The sequence below is a fragment of the Cyprinodon variegatus genome, unplaced genomic scaffold (genome assembly GCF_000732505.1).
Source record: "Cyprinodon variegatus isolate N-32 unplaced genomic scaffold, C_variegatus-1.0 Scaffold1405, whole genome shotgun sequence".
Classification (NCBI taxonomy): domain Eukaryota; kingdom Metazoa; phylum Chordata; class Actinopteri; order Cyprinodontiformes; family Cyprinodontidae; genus Cyprinodon; species Cyprinodon variegatus.
The window spans coordinates 32,568-53,171 of NW_015151858.1; the positions used below are offsets into that span (position 1 = coordinate 32,568).

Genomic DNA, 20,604 nt, shown 5'->3' on the forward strand with positions numbered 1-20,604 from the left:
TTGTGGTGCCTTCAAGAGGGAGATGACTGTTCAGTTTGGCAGCGATAGGAGGGAACTAAAGAGTCATTGTGCAGTTTGAATGATCTACTTTAAGAATATATATATATATATATATATATTTATATATATATATATATATATATATATATATATATATATATATACATATAATCTCACTAAAGTAGTGTACTTTAAGGCTTTAAATAGAACAAGAAATCAGTATAGTGGTTTTTGGTCACAACCCACTATATCTTGCTGCTCTAATCATCTAATATTTTAGTTGGATCTATCATTAGGAAGTGAGTTCGACTGAGTTCATATCTGTATCTCTTCAGCTAATTTTCAAATAACTGCATACACAGATTTTATTCTTAGATGTAATTCCAAAGAACATGAGCCAAGGTCTGCACATGTAGCCTTTAACTTGTAAACTTGACCAAATTAACTTTACTTTTCGCCAACTCACCTCCTGCCTGTCTGCTCTACTGTAGTTTGACTTGAAGTCGATATGGAAAAGGGAAAAAAAATCAAACATGTGCATATTTTAGAGAAGTGGTAAACTCCAGGACACCTAGACACAGAAACGCACCAGGAGGAACAACTCTGACTGACTGGATTCACTGTGATCAGTTGCGTATGTGTAGTGCAGCGACATCATGTCGCTTAAACTTCCACATTGGGAGGAACAGAAGATAACACACCTATATGAACATGTGACAACCTCAATCTGTTGCTATTTCCATCTTTTAGGAGTAATAATCAGGAAGTGAAAACCTTTTTCTCTGTAGAGGATAGCATCGTATTTTGGACTGACTTAATGTGCCAATGAAGCCTGAGCCTACCAGTACTTGATTCTAGGGATTCCTCATGAATGTTTGAGTTTAACAGATTCAACCTTCTGCCCTTTCCCTCATGGTGTCTGAGAATATTTCCTCAACTTCTCATGTCTTGCATTGAGCACCTGGTGATATAAATAAAATAATGACAATAATCAATCATATGCTCACTCTCCTACTGTGGGCTCACAGTCTGTGAAAAAAAAAAAGCTCCAAGATAAATAAAACACAGCTGCATCTGTGTTTTAGCCAAAATGCTCTACATTTTAGAGCCACGCTTTAAGTTGTTTGCTTTTGGTTGTTAAAAAAAAAAAAGAGCTTTTTTTTTTTTTTTTTTTTTAGAAAAAATTGAGAGTGGATACTAGAGCACAACAGCTCCTGCAGGTCAAATGAGGCAATGCTGCTGAAGTGAGTCGTTCACATGATGCCAACTCTACTAAATTGGAAGAATTTCAGCAAAAAATGGTCTAGTCAGAACTGATTCCAGGTCAGTAACTCCCATTCATTGTAGGAACAGCATGTGGCCCTTAACATATTGTGTGAAAAGGAGAAAACTATGAAATCCGTCACACATTTGCCTTTAAATATAACATTGTCTTTATATTACATCTAAATCAATCTGTATCTTTTGCAGAATTAAGTAATAGCTTGTATAGCCGTGTTGGTAAGAATTGTAGGAACCTCCTACAGAAGGGGAAAAAAAAAAACTGCTTCTTTTTTTATTTGTAATAGAAACAAAGACAGGCTGACCTCACTTTTGTTGCCACTAATTATAAATTAAACTCTCGGTCAGTTTTGTAGAAGGGATCTTTATCCATTTAGGGATACACTGTCCTGAGAGCAGCAACATGTTGCATTTTCTCAGCTCGCTTCTTAAAATCTCTTGAGGGCATTTGGATCAGCTTGAGGACTCCATATGGTCCTGTTTTCCCTCTGATAAATGGATAAAAAGTCACCTGCAGTAGAAATGCCATTACTCTTCACCAGGGAATCTAACTAGCTGGACTCTGATCTGGATCCTGGCCACATACCAACCTGATTCAGACCCAATCTGTGCCTCTTTTTTCTTTTTTAGCCCATCAGCAGCGGCTGCACATAGGAGCAGAGCTTCAGTAGCACTAAGCATTGATAAGCTTTGTTTTTTTAAAACATGTTTTTTTCCACATATAATAACACAATTAATGTTGATTTACCTTGATGTTAACTTAACATGTTTTATTCTTATTATCATTATTGCAGATGCTATTGCTCATATTAAAGTGTTAAAATGTTTCATATTACAGTTTTTGACTATATTTTAAATCCATGGATATTCTAGAAATATTCTCTTCCCCAGCAAACGTCAAACTGAGTTTTAATGAACAACTCCTTTAAACTATGTGATATGCAGGGCAGTAAAGGCTTTGCCAAAGTCTTTAAATATGATACAGAAAACTCCGGTACACTCAGATCTTAGTGAGGATCCTCCCTTCATTACTCCTCTGCAAAGTAAGGAAATGCTTATTTCAAAGGGAAGTATACATTTAACAGATGTCCTATTAAAAACCATTATCTTTGGTTAGACATCTCGGGTTAAAGCAGCTTGAAGAAATTATGGACATTTTGAGATATTGCAGTGAGTAATATAAAACACTAAAATGTTTTGTAAACCACAGAGGTCGGTGACAGTGTAGCCGTAACTACGTAGGTCTATGCTGGAATCTGTGCAGGTGCATACTGTACACACACATATCCACCAATTTAGGTTCAGATGTGATAAACTGCTTATGTTTCAACCATTTCTTTGTAATCTACCTAAACATTGAGCTCTGTTACTGTATTGAGTTCGGATGGCATAAATCTTTTCCATCGTCTCATTCCTGAAAAGGACAAACATATTGTTCTACATTTTTTTTTACGAAGACAGAAAGATCGATTGAACTGAGAAAAAATGAATAGAGGGAAAATATTGAAATATTACTGCTATGAAAAATACAAAACATGCATTAGTATGAACAATAAGTATAAAAGATCAATTATTGATGCAACTGAATTTATTAAAGACAAATGTTAACATTGTGAAATAAAGGATTAAGCTGAGCAAAATAGCCATCAGTTTGGCTGATAATGTAATAACTGTAAAAAAGGCAATTTACTTGTAAAGGCATTAAAACCAATTAAGTTAGAAAAATTATGCATTAATTATGAGTGGAATTAAAAAAGAGCAGCATAGGATCTCAAATAAACAGCTGTATGCATGAATTACTGTTTCTTTTGCATCTTAGTTGTAAACTGAATTAATGAAAACAGTTTATTTGTCATTATTTGTTCTGGACACTTGACCTTTGATCTAAAAATCCATTTTGAACATAAAATGGAGAACACCTAACTCAATCACCATCGGTGTTCATTCTAATTTGTCTAGTGGCAACAAACCAGGAATCATCGAAGCCAGATGTGCAGTTTCGCAGTGAGAACGAAATGAATGATATCCTGAAGGCCATGTTAGGTTGTACGGTAAAAAGGTGTTTGTGCCTCAGCAAATGAAAGGCCTGGTGGGGGTATCAGCGCTCAAACAAGCACAGAGTTAACTTAAAAATTCAACTGCCGGCGTTAATGTTCCACAGGGAACATTTTGACATCAGCGATTGGGAGCCTGCTTTTTCACCCTTCTTGCTCTGGAAGAGAATTGCTCCTGCCCTATAAATATTAATTGAGCTGGCCTAGGCTGGATAGAAATAACTTATGTAAATTTATAAATTGAGGGCTATTCACCTCAAAGCAATTTGTTGATGAGGCAAGTGGAGATCCAGGCCGGAGCGAGCTGAGAGCATAGAGGAGGGAACTGCTCTCTGCGGTTCTGTTGCCTCTGATACACAAGAGACTTCACTAATACACAGTTTCCCTTCTCATGGAGGGTTTTTTAAACAATGAGACAGATGTGTAGAGAGCATCTTTGCTTATTATGTTGACTGAGTTTGGGGTCCAAAGTAAAGAACCAACCTAGAAAGGGTGTTTTCAGGCAGTGAAACCTGTATCTGTTCATTTAATGGTTTTATTTCTCTAGGTTAAATGTTGTCATGTTCATATTAAACATAATGACTGCCTGGCCTCAGGGACAGAAGTGTCACCTCCCTGCTACAGTGAAGGTGTTAGAACACAAAGAGGTTAGTTCTTAGTCCATCTAAAGCTTAGAGTGGAATCATAAAATTGATGTTGATTGGTAGAAAAGCTTCATGTGTAAAACTACCACTGTTTGGATGAGTGCAGTAATTGCCCTGCAGCGCTTCTCTTGGTGAGGCCGATTCAGGCTGCCCATCAAACAGCCGCTTCTCGAATGCATTCCTTGTTTTACACTGAGGTGTTTTCAAAGAAAGGAACTTGCTATCTTTTCTTCTTCAAGTAACAAACTCACTTTCTTTATTTGGCCCTGTCAGTCACTCTTTGCTTGGTTGGTGTATTCTTTTCTTTTTAGACAGAGGTCCTGCTTTTCATTCATGCTCCATTCCCACACTGACTCTCACCATTTTAGATCTGTTTAGTAGACTGTTTTCAGACACTAACATGTTTTCCCTAAAGCAGAATTATCTGTACACAATGGTGGTGGGATTGTCTGCTATTGGTCTTATCTGTAGATTTTCCAGGGCCAACTGTTTTTTTTTTCTTTTCTTTTTTTGTGATATCTTGATTAAATACAAAATATATATATGGAGATCTCTGAAAGGTTGCAAAATATAGAAAATAATTACTACATTATTCATCACTGCTGATGTACAGTGTATGCAAAATTTTACCACAGTCATTGCAAATAGACATTGTGTATTTTCCGCTGGTTTGTGTGTAAGTGAAAAACTCTGAAAAACTTCAAACTTTAGTTTTTATTTACTGTTTTTAATTTGATTAAGAATATATGAAGTGTTGTTGCAAACTTTTCACCTTATGTCGGGTTAAAATCCCTAATCTCAATGTGTTTTAATGAGGTTTTATGTGTTTTTTAAATGTATAATAATAGATATCTGGTATGAGTATGTGCTCGGCTCCATTTAACAGTCTTATCGTCCAACACAGATTGGTGAATAATGACTTGTAGATTTCAAAGATATTTACAATTAAAATTCTAAAACACGGCAGCCATTTAAACCCTTGTTTTCCTAACAGTTACTATAGTAATAGTATATAATATCTGAAGCTTTCAGCATCACCTGGCAGTCTGCATGAAGTGACAAACCAGTCAAGATCAGCCCTAATTAGAAAAGCAGTCAGGAACTCCATGGTACCTCTGGAGGAGCTGCAGAGATCCACAGCTCTGGTCTGTGAACATTATGCACTCTTGCAAAGGTAGGATTTTTGGAAGGGGTGTGAGATAAAAGTTACTGTTAAAGGAAAGTTTTTTATAAACACAGAAACCAGCTTAGCTTGTCTAGTTTAAAAAAACACCAGTGTTGTTGTGTTGATACGTGCATGTGATGAAAGGAACAGCAGAATGTCTCAGTTTTTTTGTTTGTTGTGGTTTCGTTCCTGCCTACCAGGTCTTACATGCAATTAGAAATCTTCCATTTTTTTTATACATTATAGAGCATTTAATGTCAAGTTCATAGAGACCTCTCTTAAAAAACATCATCATTAAAGTTACCAGTATACACTGAATAAGCAGAATAAGCAGAATAAGAGCATTTTTCATAAATTGAGGATGTGAGACAATTTGCCAATGAAACACAACAATTTACATTTAAAATAAGTAAAAAACAAACAATTGCATTGTTTTATTTCAAGTGCATATTATCTAATTATCTTATGTAAAAGTAAAAATACTGTTTCTGTTGGTAAATCTTATTTAACTAATCTAATTAAGGGTAAATACACTTAATTCAAGAATTTTTTTACTGATTTCTAGGTAATTTTTGCAGTTTAAGCTATTTCCTGTTCACTCTGCTCTTTATAGAATTATAGTATTTTCCAAAAGAGGTAACGCTGCAGGAAATATGCTGTTCTCTCTTAAGCCAATATGTTCAGCTCTCTCAAGCTTTTATGTAAGTCACTCCTGTCACAGGAGCATTATTCTTTTTTTAAAAATATTGATGAAACAATCAAAAATCATTTCCTTTGTCTGGTTCACTTTATTGACTACTGAAATAGATTCTGAAGCAGGGCTTGGTTTTGAGTGAATATGCTAGATGGCTAAATATTATCACTGATGTTAAATCGGTATTTTCTGACTGAAATTCAAGGCTACGCCACACCTGTTCATCTGATCTACCAAGGACATGAGCTTCCATATTCCACTGAAGCCCGTTTTTTTTCTCCTTTTTTTTCATCAGGAGGCTTTTTACAAAGCGCACACGCACACTGTTTCTTGACAAAGTATCTATTGACACGCTGTTCATACCAGTTTTCCATCTCTCTTTTGGTCTCCTTCACATTTGATATTCTCTCTGGCCCCACATCCACCTCTCATGTTATTTGCTGCAGTCGATATCCATCTTCCCAGCGTGCGACGGGTGTTGGAGAAAAGTTCCTCCCGCAGATCAAATGGTCGGAAATCAAGATGCTTCCTCAGCATGTTCCCTTGGTTGGTGACTTTGAAGGAGATAAGCCCTCTCGCTGTGCTCGCAGAAACGCCTCAGTTTCCCAAAACAACAAGAGCGCAGTTTGATTGCATCCAATTCGGTGACAATGAAGCAGGTTGTCTGAATGAAAGCCAGACATGTTTTAGTTATGTAAGACAACGAGGAGTGTTGCAGCGCCTAACCTTCTCGTTTCCATCTCCTGCTGTGAGCATCTCTCTCAGTACTCTGCTTTCCACTTTCTTAAAAGTCTTCCACTTTTTGCACCCCCCTCCCCACGCCTGTTTTTTTCACACACAAGTTGAGGCATTTCTTACTTATTAGACTCATGGAGTTTAAGACGTCTTCCGGTAGATTTTGTCTGTCAGACTCAAGTGGAAGCTTTGTGTCAAAATAAAAACTCCGGCTGCTGTTGTCTTTGATGCAGTAGCTGACACTTTGGAACCTTAATGAACAGCAGTCCCCGAGGAAACATGCCTCGGTATCGATTGAAATGACTTTGTCTGGCCTGAGTCAGTGCAAGGTTTACACAAAAGCCACCCATGGACGTCTGTCTACAGAAAACACAATGTAGAGGCAAAAGCTTGGAGTTAAACAGCTGTTGTTTTCCATCTGCACCGCTCGCTCCCACAGGTCTTTTGTCCATAAGTGGCTTGATTGGTGTTTTGAAGCTATTTGCTTATTGTTTTCTGCAAGCCCACACACTGTTTTTATGTTTGTGTTTTTCACAGCAATGCACCTTTTTGGTCTCAACTGGCAGCTCCAAGAGTTGGAAAACCAGCCAGCTTTTGAAAACGGAGGAGTCGGGAAGGCAGGGCCCACCCAGTCGGTAGTAACAGCTCTGGCTGCTGATGGTGAGAAAAAAAAAAAGACACTGAAATCTCATGATCAATTAACGCCGTTTCAATTAGGATCTTTTATTGCTTTATGTCATATTAGGAAAGATTTGAGACATTACTTTTTAAAGTATTAGATATTATTTTTATTGCAGAATTGCCTTTTTTATGTTTCCATCCATAGCCTGCGGAAGCCCTCTTCCTCAGACTATGGATGGAGACACAACTGCATACTTTCAAGGGATTTTGTGTCAAAGATTGCTAGTGTCAGCTCTCAAAGACTCTTGTATCCATAACCCCCTTCTCCCCTAATTTTCTCTGACATTTTCCTTCACTTCAGGCATCTTTCCTTCTTCTATGTTAGCTGAAGCGATTAGAAATTTCATACCCCTCCCTGTATTGGTCCTACTGGGCATTATGACCTCATGTTATTATTTCTTGTATGCCTTTTATCAGTTAAAGCCTGTCCTATTTGGCTACAGGAAGCAGATATAACTTTGAGTCTCTCTGGACACAAATGACGGCCCCTACATATCGTTTCCTGTTTCAAATGCTCTCTTTAGGTCTTTATTAATACTTCTGAAAGGTTCTAATGATTGTTATCATAAATAAAAGATTTATATAGTAGGAATTGTCCTTGATCTTTATGAGCACTTTGCATCATGGCATCTTTCAACTGAAGCATTGTGCTTTCATTAGAGAAATTCCTCTTGAATTATTGAAATTGTACTTAAGCTGGATGAGTTGTTTTTCATCATCCTTAATTCCTCGCTCATGCAGCGTTCCTCAAGCATATCTTCTCACTCCAACTGTTTTTCCCTCCCTCTGCTACAGTGAAAACTTTGAATAACAAGATTTTCCCTGCCATTTAATACAATATATGTAAGGGGTTATTAGAAAGAATGGAAAATTGATAGTAATAGGATACATTTTCTTGACCCTTTTTAAACCTTGAGTTTCTGGTGGGTAAGCTAGGCTTTCTTGGTTGGTTTAGTAATGTATTTGTGATGCCTCTGCTCTGATATCAATTTATATCATTACTCTTTCAGAAATGTGCCTTTGTTTCCCTTTACTAATCTTCCAAAGCAGTTTGTGTCAGTATTTAGTCTTTAAATTGCCATCCCAGTATTTATTTAGGAATGAGGTGTTTTTTGGTTTAGCTGTCTAATACTGTGTAGGATTAAACTTTGGTGGTTGGTCCTTAATTCCTGTCTCTGTATTGCATCTGTACATGGTCGATACCCTTGCAGGTGCAGTTAAAACACTTTGTTTCGAAATAGTTCGAAAGTTTAAAAACCAACTGTGTGAATATTTTTAGCAGTAAATTGATTTTAATTTTTTGTTTTAGAATAATTAGAAAAAGAATCCCTGACAGATTAAAGTACCCTTCTCATGAACAATGAACCAACATACCTGTCAAGAGGTGCACAAGTCTGATTGATCATTTGCTGAAAACACAGAAAACACGTTTTAATGTTATATATTATATATAGAAAGATTCTTCTTTTTCAAAGTCTCTGGTCCAAAAGCTATAACTTGTGCTGTGCCTGCATTCAGGAGCAGAAAGTTAAGGTGTTCCAGGTGTTTATGTGTTCAACACATTGCTATAATCTATGTAATGTGTTAGCTTCATATGGATTTATAGACTGAGATCTAACAGGACAAGTACAGATTCAAGTCCATTATCTGAGGCCATGACACTAACATTAGCAACTTTTACCAGAGCTGTTTCAGTGCTATGATGAGTATTTGAAAAGTTCATTATGGTGTAAGCCGTCACACACTTGTTTGGAAACTATTTTCTTAAGAATTTTAGAAGAAAGGAAGATTTGATATACTAGGTCTATATTTGACCATAGGTAATTGTTCATTGTTCTATAATTGGTCTATAATTGTTAATTTCACTGCTGTAAGCTTTTCATTCAGTGTTGAAAGCTGTATGCATGTTGTATACACTCTGTGTATACAACATGACAATAAGGTTTGTCTAAGTCTAACACCAAGTCATCTGGGTCAAGAGACGGTTTCTTAAGTAAAGGTAAAATACAGCTACCTTAAAAGCCTAAGGTAAACTAAGGTTGGTATAAACTTCCCCACATTATCCTTGACCTATCCAGTACTGTACATGGTGTCCAATGATTCACTCCGTCGAGCGTCTGAGTCCTTCACAGAGCAAGTGTATTTATATTAAGAGTAATCTATAATTTATAACTGACGTGTCTGTCCTTTCATCGTATATTTCTAATCTGACAGAAGTTTTTAAACATGCTTCTCACTGGGGTTTTCAAGTATATTGTAAAAAAAAATTGGTAATCTGGTTCATGGACATTAGTTTGGACAATGACAGCAACTAATCCTTGTTTTATTTCCAAACTGCTTTTAGTCAGCTGAGAGAAATATCTTAATGATTGTTATTGATCTAAAGATCTACAGAAACCAACTGTAGACAGATATTTGGTTGGACAGATTTTTGTTTGTGTTTATTTTAAGTATTTTTTGTTTTGTTTTTTTGTTTCTGTTATTGTTTTCAGGCAAGGTTTTAAAATATTCTATAAAGTCTAGATTTTAAAGGAACTATTCAATTATGTCTTCAGCCTTTTTTTTGACTGATGAAAATAATATATATATATATATATATATATATATATATATATATATATATATATATATATATATATATATATATATTACTAGAAGTTACATCTGCAGATATCTTTTTTTTTAAACAAACACATAGACTGATGTCTCACGGAGGGATCTGAGTAAATCTAGAAGCAATATGCAGCTCATTTAATGACAGTTAGTGATTCCTTAATGGGAATTTAGCTACATGTTTTAGGAAAACTTTGGCAGAACTGATTTGTTGTGATCTATTGGGACCTTTGATAGTTGCCGGTGCACAGCAGCATGCCAGCCATTTGATATCAGCTTGTGGCCGCATGTCTGCAGTTTACCTTCATTTTTCTGCAGCCCTGAGCATGAAGAATAAATTAGATGTTTATAAACAAAACTAGTGTATGTTTCTCCCAGGGTCTCATTGGATCTAATCAGTTCTTTCTGATAAAAATAAGAATTGTGAATCTGCACTATCTGCACAAGCCCCAGAACTAGGATCAAAGTCCTGCCAATAATAAAAACTGGGCCTGAATTTATGGTGTAGTTAATACTACATTTCTGTTTCTTTTGTTTACATATAAATGTAGATATACTAATTTAACATGGTAAACCCTACATCATCTTTAAGCATTAAGACTTTGCCATAACTTTCCATTAATGTGAACATATGTCTAATAATGCAACCATTAAATTCCCACTGATTGATATCTGTTCTCCCTTCAAAATTAAAGATCACCAGTATATGACATATTTCAATGAAATGCTAAACATTTTGATATCTCAGATATCTTCAAATCCTGGCTAATAAATAGAAGTAAAAAAAAAAAATAATTGTATGTGAAGATTTCTAGAAAGACCCGCGGGAAATATTTTAAGACTTAAGTCTTATTTAAATGTATATAAAAGATAAATCCTAAGATCCTTTCCCATTGTAAATTTTCCCCTCGAACGGGATGGAACAGGAGAGACCTTCTGAACGTGTTTAAAGACACTGTGGTTCTTTGTAATAAATTTACAGTGTACTGTAAAAGAGAAAGTTCATTTTGCAGCAAGTTTTAAACCATTGTTCTAGTGTGGCATGTAGACAAAAGGTTATTAATTCAAAATATTTAAGCTTAATAGATAGCAAACTGGCATTGGATGTAAGTTTGCATCTATTGTGGCTCATTTTAATCCATGCAGGCTCAGCATCATGTAAACAAGCTGGAATTTATGCAAAAGGTTCCCTCTGGGATTAGTTTGAATGTCTTTAAACCAGATGCATAAAATAACATGCTTTTCGAAGCTATCTGAAAGGTTCTGGCAAAATTATGACGGATATTTGATTACTTTTTTTTTTTCTTTGTTCAGAACCTTCTCAGAAGTTCTGATTTGTCCATTCCAGAACCAGCTTTGGAACAATAAAACAAATAACAAAATAAAAACAAAGAAGAAGCAGGACATTCATGAAAGAAAACATAGACACGAACAATTTTCCCCAATTCATGTAATCTTGCAGCCATTTTCATACATTTAATCCAAAAGCAAACATCACTGTGTTTAAAGCCTAGTCCAACCCCACCAAATATTGCCGGTACTCTCATCATTGAGGCCAAGCAACCAAATATCAATCTTCTCCTCTGGTCATAAAATTGTGTTTAACAGAATATTTGGCAAATGGTTAACTGCACATTAAACTGAGGCTAAAAGGTGTGAATTCCTGAATCGTGTTATATTTGCCTAAGTATGGAAACTGACACAGGTGTTCTAGCTGTTTCCAGTTAACAGCAGATATGAGCCTGACTGGTTCTTGGGCTGATCCCTGTTATTCTAACTACATTTCTTTCTTCTGAGGGGGATGATTTGAATCGGATGGGTATACAGAGAACATTAGACTGCTTCACTGAAGATGCTTAGATAAATACGAAGATTTATAAACTATCCATGAAAGTCAGATCTGTGCCTGGAAATTAAGATGAACTCTGGTGACCAGAGTGCTCTAACAATTTTTTTTACAGAAGCTTATGTGGTTCAGGTATAATTTCCTTATCAGATATGTGTTTGAGCATTTGGTAAATATTAGCAAGAGTTTCAGAATTAATTTAAACTTTTATATCCAAATATATGGCATGTGTAATTATTACGGTCAGAAAAAAAGATAATTTAAACCCCAGATTTAATATTAGATTTCAATGGAATGATCATGAGATGTTTTTCATTTTAACCCTCTTACCAAAAATTTACAAAAAGACAAGATATGAAATGTGCTGTGGTTCCATATGGATGGGACAAAAAGGTTTTATATATTTATGAGCTACTCTTTAACAAATTGTAGTTTCATGCTTCGCTCAGATACATCACATATAACATCTTAGAGAGCACTTCTGTTTTGAAAAGACAATAAATAAATATATAAATGCACCTAAAGATCTTTGATTTCTACATGGAAATCCTGACTTTAGATGTTACATCATGTTAAATTATGGATCCATTTACATATTTGGAGGAATGTATGCACTTTTATAAACTAAAATTATCTTATCAACTCCAATGTTTTTTTTTTTGTTTTTTTTTTTTTTTTTAAGAACTAGAATGCCAATAGATGCATTTAAGCAACGTTTCAAAAAACAAATAAGATGGACAAACAGCAAAGAAATGGCCCCTACTTTGGTCTCCAGGCTGAGCCATGTGATATTGATAGAGATCTTTCACCTTCTGGAAACCATTTGAGCGAATTCAGACAGCTCTGTAGGCCCTAATCATATTCTCAGTCTATTGTGTATTCATCAACAAGCAAGCAGGGCATCTCGGCTCACCTTTACTGCAAAAAGCGACCAAATGAATCTCCAAGCACAGTGGGGCTGTTTAAAATGCACGGTCACGAAAGCATTAATTGAGTTGAATAGGCCAGGCAAAAGCTCAATTGTTTAAACTGGGCTAGATTTAAATCCTCATAAGTACTGCTAATTAAGATAGCACGAGGCAGGTTTTGGACTGTTTAAAGGCAATCAATAGCCAGCTATTATTCTCCCCAGAGGTAAACTTGGCTTCCAAGCCACACTTTGACTGAAGCGGAAGTGACAGGCAATGGCCTCATTACACAACCAACACTGAGGCATGCAAATAAAGGAGGTCTGGCACAAACAGATATAGTCACAGCTACAGTACATGTGTCGGCACATCACAATGCCTCTGAAGAGGTGGAGTAATGCAAAGCTTGCTCTGTATCTTCTATATGCATTCCTTCACAGCCACAGCTTTTTTTTTCATGCCAAAGCATTTCATCCATTTTTCTTTTTAACCAGGGGAATTTGTGTGGCTAGGGAAATGTTTAACACCTCAGTTTTTCATAGAACTGCATACCTTAATCTATAACCTCCCTCAGAAGCTCGCTGCTATAGGGTAACGGTTGAAGGACATCATTCAGCAAATTGTTTTGATTTGCAGTTATTGCTCTGGCAAGGAGGCTCTAAATGTGTCTGACAGATTCCATTTACACCTTATCTGATATAAAGCCTCACTCCATGAACCACAAGGACCAAAGAGATGATGAGAGATTTGGCCTGTTAGCGGTTATAAAAAGACAATTATGTAGGGCGTGTTTTATTTATTTATATTTGGGGTTAACAGGGCTTGGAAATAGTGGTTTTAATCCTGTCATGCTTGGTCAAAGCCCATTTGTAAGAGAAATTATACCCTTACTATACTGCCTCATCTTAATTGAGGAATTAGGATAATAATGAAAGGCAACTACAATGAAAACCCCCAAAAGAAATGCAACATGAAAACTGCATTATATTTGAATGGTTTCTGATCACCTTCCGTTCTTAATGTTGCTACAGGAAAAACTGGAATCATTCAACCTGAGAACAACTCCATTGATACTGGACAGGTGGATATTGGAAGGAGGGTGGCTCAGAGCGTTCCACCAGGAGTGTTCTGGCGCTCTCAGCTCAGCATGGAGCAGCCACACTTCCTTAAATTCAACATCTCTGTGCAGAAGAGCGCGTTGATTGGAGTCTATGGGCGAAAGGGTCTTATGCCATCTCACACTCAGGTAAAGGAATCCTGAAACGTTTTCTTTTTTGTACTAAAAATGACACAATGATTTTGAATGCTGTGCAGTGGGATTTGTATAGTTTTATGTTCTCCTTTGTTTATTTTATTGGTTTATGTGTATAAGAACTCGTATTTAGGATGAACAACCAGCCCACGGTTTAAAATGCAAATGCAAATTGACTAATATCAAACTATTGCTTATGCACCTTGCATAATAAAGTACTGTGCCTTGGACCAATAACTGTCCAGTTTTGATGACTCTCTAACAGGGATGGAGGTCTCGTGTCTGGTCTTGGTCTTGATCCTGGTGTAACATTGTTTCATTAGCCACACATGCAACATTTAAAATAAAAACCCAAACTCTGCAATTTCAAATGGCATCAATGGAAAGATTTTAATAAAATAGGGTTGCATAAAATACCCTGCCGTCCAACTTGTGCCCATTGTTCTTTCCAACTCTATGTGAGCTTGTGTGGTAAAGATCAACAGTACTGTATCGCTGATCTGCATGCAAAAATCTCTGAATCAGCCGATGCATAGAATAAAGGGACTCATTTCATAAAACCAAGAAGCATATAGTAAATGTTTTCTTTGCTGTTTTAATGTCATAATGCATGGAAGATTAATTATTTCAGCATGGCTCCTGTAATCCATTGTTCCAGTGTCATAGCAACAAATATGAAACTGTTCATAGCTGTTTTCCATCCTCTATTTGATTTTTACAAAAGGACATAGATTCCATTGGCTCTGACTGATCAATAGGTGTGCTAATCATTCATAAACATATCAGCAGACATAAAAAAATCCATCTAATTTGATCTAATTTGGAAATCCACCTAATTTAATATTAACTTTAAAAAGAGCAGTAATATGGATGTTTTTAGGAGCAGTAACAAAACATTGTCAAAAGATTTTTGTCGTACTTTTAGCGTAGTGAAACTACTCTCTGGGACAGAAAAAATTGTGAACGAGTTAGCACCTCTACAGCTAGCTCTAAGTCAAATGTTATTTTTCAGTAATACTGATAGAAATCATGTTAAATTATAAGAACCTACTTTTAACACACTGTTTGACACAAAACATTTAAATGGTTTATTACTCTTTTCCCAAAATTGCCAAATCAGCTGCTTAAGTTTTGTAAATAACCAAATCGTAACACTTGAAATAGAATGTATGCAAAACACTCATGAACACACATACTCTTTACAGACATATTGTGGTTTTGTATGCTTGCAGAATATAGTTTATAAAGTCACATTTGCATAAAATTGCTTCTTTGAAAAGTGATTCTGAGTCAGTATCAAACAGCATTTAATATTGGTTGAAAGTCTTCTCTGTTGTTGGATAAGTTGATTTTCATCCCTCCGGATCTTTAACCATTATTATTCTAGGGGTTTAACATTAGAATATTAATATTACCGTAAATAAAAATGCAGAATCTTTTCTTTTTTTTTTTTTGTAATTTTGTAATTTTTTGTAATTTCTTAATACCAGTAATATTAAAAGGCTAAACCTAATATGAAATATCTTTATCAATGCACTGATCTGTCACCAGTGAGTTTGATTATTGTATCTTTTTATTGCTTACAAAAAATGTTTTAAGTTTCCATCAGTAATCTTTGAATCCAATAAAGTAAATCATGATATAGTAATAGATTTCCACATTTAAAATGATCTTACTTTTCACCAACCTTTTGCTACCCCATTTTTTTGTCAATAAATTCTAATAACTGATGGTAATTTATTTATCCTTATTAATTCACTGACTGCATGCTGAGTTTGAACATCTGCCCATTTATGAATAAAAACCCATTCTGTTGTTATTTATGTGGATAAGTCTCTGTGCTCATAGCAACCTGAAATGTTTCAAGAATTTCTGACGTAAATCTCCTGAATAACATGTCTGAGTATCTAAATGTCTGATGTGTGCTGATGGTGATGAAAGCTCTCAGGCAATAGTTATTTTCCTCTGAACTCGACAGAAAAAGCTCTCAGCTTCTCCTTCTCCACATTTGCTCTTAGAAAAGGTGGGCTTCACTTAAGTATAGAGTGTTAGGGCCACACTGATGGAAAGAAAAAAAAAAGTTCAATATAGGTAACAATGGGTGAGCTAGTCTGCACTTCAGAAGTAAGGAAATAAAGAAAGAAATTGAAAAGGTAACTGAACAAAATCAAAGTCCAAAGCATCCTAATTAACAACAGCCTACTTGTATGTTTCAAGCTATTGCCATTCCGACACTCATCCTTGTCAATGTGCAAAATTGTGTCCATTGTGTCTCCTTCTAAACTACATTCTGCTCAGGTACTGAAGGAACAAATCAATGCATTTACTTAACCGAGCATGAAAGACCCCAATGAGAGATATTGACTGTTCATCGCATTCACTGCTTGGAAGACAAGACAGCATTTAAGTGTGACAACCTTTCCACCTTTGTCAAATATAGACTTCCTCCATCACCTATTGAGTGGCTGTCTGTGATGATACAAATCAGACAAGTTGGAAGAAACTAACTTTTTGTATTTTTTTATTGTGGTTAGCACTTTGTTGTGTGGCTCAAAGTCCACTCAATTCAAAGATTGAGGAATGCAGAGACTTTTCCTCTCTGTCCAAGGCGCATCAGGGAACATCTCCATATTTGGTCTTAAAGCATGATGGTTATTCTGTGTCCTGTGTTGTTGGATTGAGAAGAGTTAGGGGGCTTTCACACCAGCAAATGGAGAAATATGCGCTTGGCCAGAGGGTGGAGGCCATGTGGGATGAAGTGTTTTATTACTTCCCCTTAAGTCTACAACACAAAGGAGTCAACTTCTGCCAGGTTAATATCTCTTCCTAAACCCCTCAGCTTTTCTCAGAAGCGTTTGAAAGAATGTTGACCTGACCTCCTATTTAATGTGCTTCTATGACGTTTGCTAATCAGCTAAACAGTTACAGATCACAATCATGTTTACTACAACTATGTATTTATGTATTTCTGTGCCCTTTAAATGTATTTGAGAAAATAAGACCTTTGCATTTAGGGCTGAAGACCTGGATGTTTTATTATTGACCTTATTGTAATGAAGGATGCACAAAAATTGAACTTTTAAAAACCTGTCTTAATGTGGTAAGTCAAACTACCATGCGTGTTTAAAAAACGCACATGTACTTTGTTTCACATGATACGTTTTTAGCTTAACAGACCTGGTCCAGTGAGCTAACTGCTGATCAAATTGCAAAACATATCTTATTAGTGCAAATATGTGTCCATCTATCATCAGATTATTTAACTATAGTTTAGACAGATGGAAGAAAAACCTTGTTCTCATGCTTTAGAAAAGCAAAGATTTAGCTGCTTCTACTGTAGTGTAAAATAGTGTTTGCTATCTTCCTGATTTCTTTTTCCTTTTGTTTGTTACACTTAATAATGCAATAAAGGTAAGCAATAATGCATAGGTTTTGATCCAGGTATTACTTCAACTGAACATATAATAAAGGATTTTTGAGATCATTATACTTTGCAAATACCAAAGCTCCAACTTAAAAGGGTCTGATCAATCGTTAAATGAGTCATGTGAGCCAGAGCACTGAGCTCTGCTTCATCATGAGAGCTAATTTAGCTAAAAGTTTTTGTTGCCAACAAACAGTTATGATCTTTACCTGATCAGACATTTGGTTCTAAGATGTAGGATTTCATCTAAGGAGTAAATGTAAGGGTCTGTCTTTACCAGTAACCCCCTGTCTTGTCAGTCTGCTGGTCCCGGGTCTGGTATTGGATTCCAAAACAAGGATTGAGATGATTTTATTTTACTACAGTTGCTTTCAGGGTTGCTCGACCTGGAAGAAGCAGATCTAGCAACCCCTGTGAGTAAAAGTTACTCATTGTTGCTTTAAGTGCTTCAGACCATGAAACAACTCTGAACATTAGTCAAAGACAACACATGTAAAGGCAACATTTTGTTTTAAAATCAAGGATTTAAGTAATATGGGGAAAAAAAATCAAAATCAGCATGGACCTTGAATGAATAGGAAACAACAATAAGCAACAACAATAAATGATTCAACAAAATACACACAAAAGAGACTAGTTAACATCTACCCAAACAAATACCAATTTTTAAACTAACTAAATTTACATGAACATAAATAGAAACAAACCCTCCACTAAATAATCCATCGGTATATACAGCCAGAGAAATGACATTGATTAATGGAATACCTTTATTAAATAGCGAGTGTCCCCTGTTAAACCGTAATTCAATGGTAGTTTATTACACCTAGGTTTTATTTATTTAGCCACACTAAGGCATTATTACTGCCATACTTGTTTTCAGACATTATATTACTTAAATAGCACATGCCTGACAAATTGAAATGCACCCAAAGATCCTCAAAAACTAGAAATCTTGCAGAGATCCAAAGGTAACCAGGAAGAAAATGAAAAAGATAGTAGTAGAAATCTATCAGTTAAGAAGAGGTTGCAAAGCCACTTAAAAAGCTTTGGGACTCCAGTAAACCACAGTGAGAGGCCTTATCTACAAAAAATGGAACAGTGTTGAACCTTCTCAAAATGGTCAAACAAAATTACTCCAGGAGCAGAGTGATAACTCATCCAAAAAGGCACAGCAGACCCAAAAAAAACAACCAAAAAAAAAATGCACACCTCCACGCTGACAAAGGGACTGGGCCTTAATGGCTGCATGGCAAAAAACAAGCAAAAAAAGTGCTCCTTTTTTTAGGATTTTTTTTTCATAATCTTCAAGACCTTTTAGGAAAATCTTTTGTTAACTGATGAGACAAAAGTTGAAGTATTTGGAAGGTGTTTGTCTTGTTACATTTGTTATGAAACTAACAACACATTTCAGAAGAAAGAGCATCATACCAACAGTTAACCACGGTGGTGGTAGTGTGATGATAGGGGGCTGTTTTGCTGCTTCAGTATCTGGAGGAAATTAAACCATGAATTCTGCTGAATCCCGAAGGCGAATGTTTTGGCCATCGGTCCATGACCTCAAGCTGAAACCAATTTAAATTCTGCAGAAGGACAAAGGTCCAAAACATGCAAAAAAAGTTCACATCTGAATTGCTTAAGATGAACAAAATGAAGACTTGGAATGGCTTGTCCTTACCTGAATCTGATTAAGGAGACGTGACATGACCTTGAAAAAAGGCTGTTCATACCTGGGAACCCTCCAGTGTGTCTGAAGTACAAAAATTCTGCCTAGATAATTGAAACAAAACTCTTCCACAGCTCTGTTAGCAAGTTATCACAAACACTTCATTGCAGTTGTTGCTGCCAAGGTTCAACCTGTCAATATGTTTGGGGTATTGGATATTTTTTCTCCATTAATAATAAAACCTGCATTCAATGTTTTATTTATTGTGATGTAAGCTTGACAAATAAAAAAAAAAAAAAAAAGACATCAAGAAGGAGCAATCACTTTATAACACCACTGTACATACAGTAATCAGGTTGGATTGGGTTCATCTAGATTTGCCTCTTTAAAGGCATCTATACTATTTTCCAAATAGCTCACAATTGTAAAAACATATAACAAAAGACAGAGAAAAACTGTCTGACAAGATGAGATAAGTGGGAAAAAAAGTGTACATCTTCCAAACCCTAAAAATTACCCTTTATACACTTGGGTGGGATATCCTTGAAATTATCTAGAGTAAAGTTCTTCCATCTCCTTTTTTCTGATGTGCATCTTTCTAATATTCATGTGAGGCTGTGCTTGTGTCGAAATAACCCTGTTGACTTTGAAGCATAGCAGCAGCCATCCTGCTTGAATAAGCAGATTGTTTCATTCCTGCAAAATCTTTATGTAAACTGTTACACCTATTCTATAACTATATTTACCTTAAGATATCATATCATAATACCAGGAATTGTTAGGAATCTGTCAGAAATCTACATGAGAAAACTGAAAATAAATGATGCTTTAAAACCTGCAGCAAACTGCCTCATTTCTGGTTTTGAATTGCTGCTCTTTCAAAAAGCAGCTACCAAGCCAATCAGTATGCATCACACTCCTTAGCAGCCCACAGACTCTTTTTCCAGCCCCAGACTTCAGTATAGACACAGTACATCTGTGTAGCTAACAACTGCTTTAGCCTGGGGATCTGCTGTCTTCATCTGCTGTGCTACTTTGCAGCCTGCAGCCTTTTTGAGGATTGTTTGTACTGTATGCATTTCATTGTTTTTTGCTACGCTTTACAGCTCCAGTCAAAATGTGGTTCAGGTGCTGCTGAGCAGGTGCAGTGAAACCAGATGCACCTCTTTACTCAGTGGCTCCAATAACTCTTTGTTTGCTCTGTAAATCTGTGTTTGTTGGGTTTTTTTTTTTTTAAGAGGACAAATAGAAATAGTATTATGTTGAACCCCAAAGATAAAAGAATAGAAACTATCCAATATTACAAATATTTAATGCATATTTCTAATTTTATTCTTACCATAGATATAGATATAATGTATAGATATAATGTTATGAAAATCCAAAGTAAGAGACATAAACATGTTCTAGGACATTCTACCTTTAATTTGAAGGAACAAAGTGAATCACTGGATGCATGTTTTGTTCCTTTTTCATGCAAATTAGGCAGCAGTAAACCAATGTCTGCTTCAGCTACAAAGATATTTTCACACCATATTGTCGAGGTTAATTTAACAGACTGTAACAAGCATATATTCTAAATCCCCATTAGAGTTTCAAATGTAGCTTTCACATTTGCCTCAGAGCCATATCAGCTCCATC

General features: G+C 35.8%; 1 protein-coding gene across 1 annotated transcript in view; it reads left to right on the forward strand.

Moving 5' to 3' along the window:
* Positions 1 to 20,604, forward strand: part of LOC107103254 (teneurin-3-like) — a 126,187-nt gene that overhangs the window by 26,230 nt on the left and 79,353 nt on the right. Inside the window, exons 4-5 of the mRNA XM_015402878.1 lie at positions 7,111 to 7,233; positions 13,653 to 13,867. Of these exons, the coding sequence (XP_015258364.1) occupies positions 7,111 to 7,233; positions 13,653 to 13,867 (338 nt within the window). The remainder of the gene's footprint in view (positions 1 to 7,110; positions 7,234 to 13,652; positions 13,868 to 20,604) is intronic.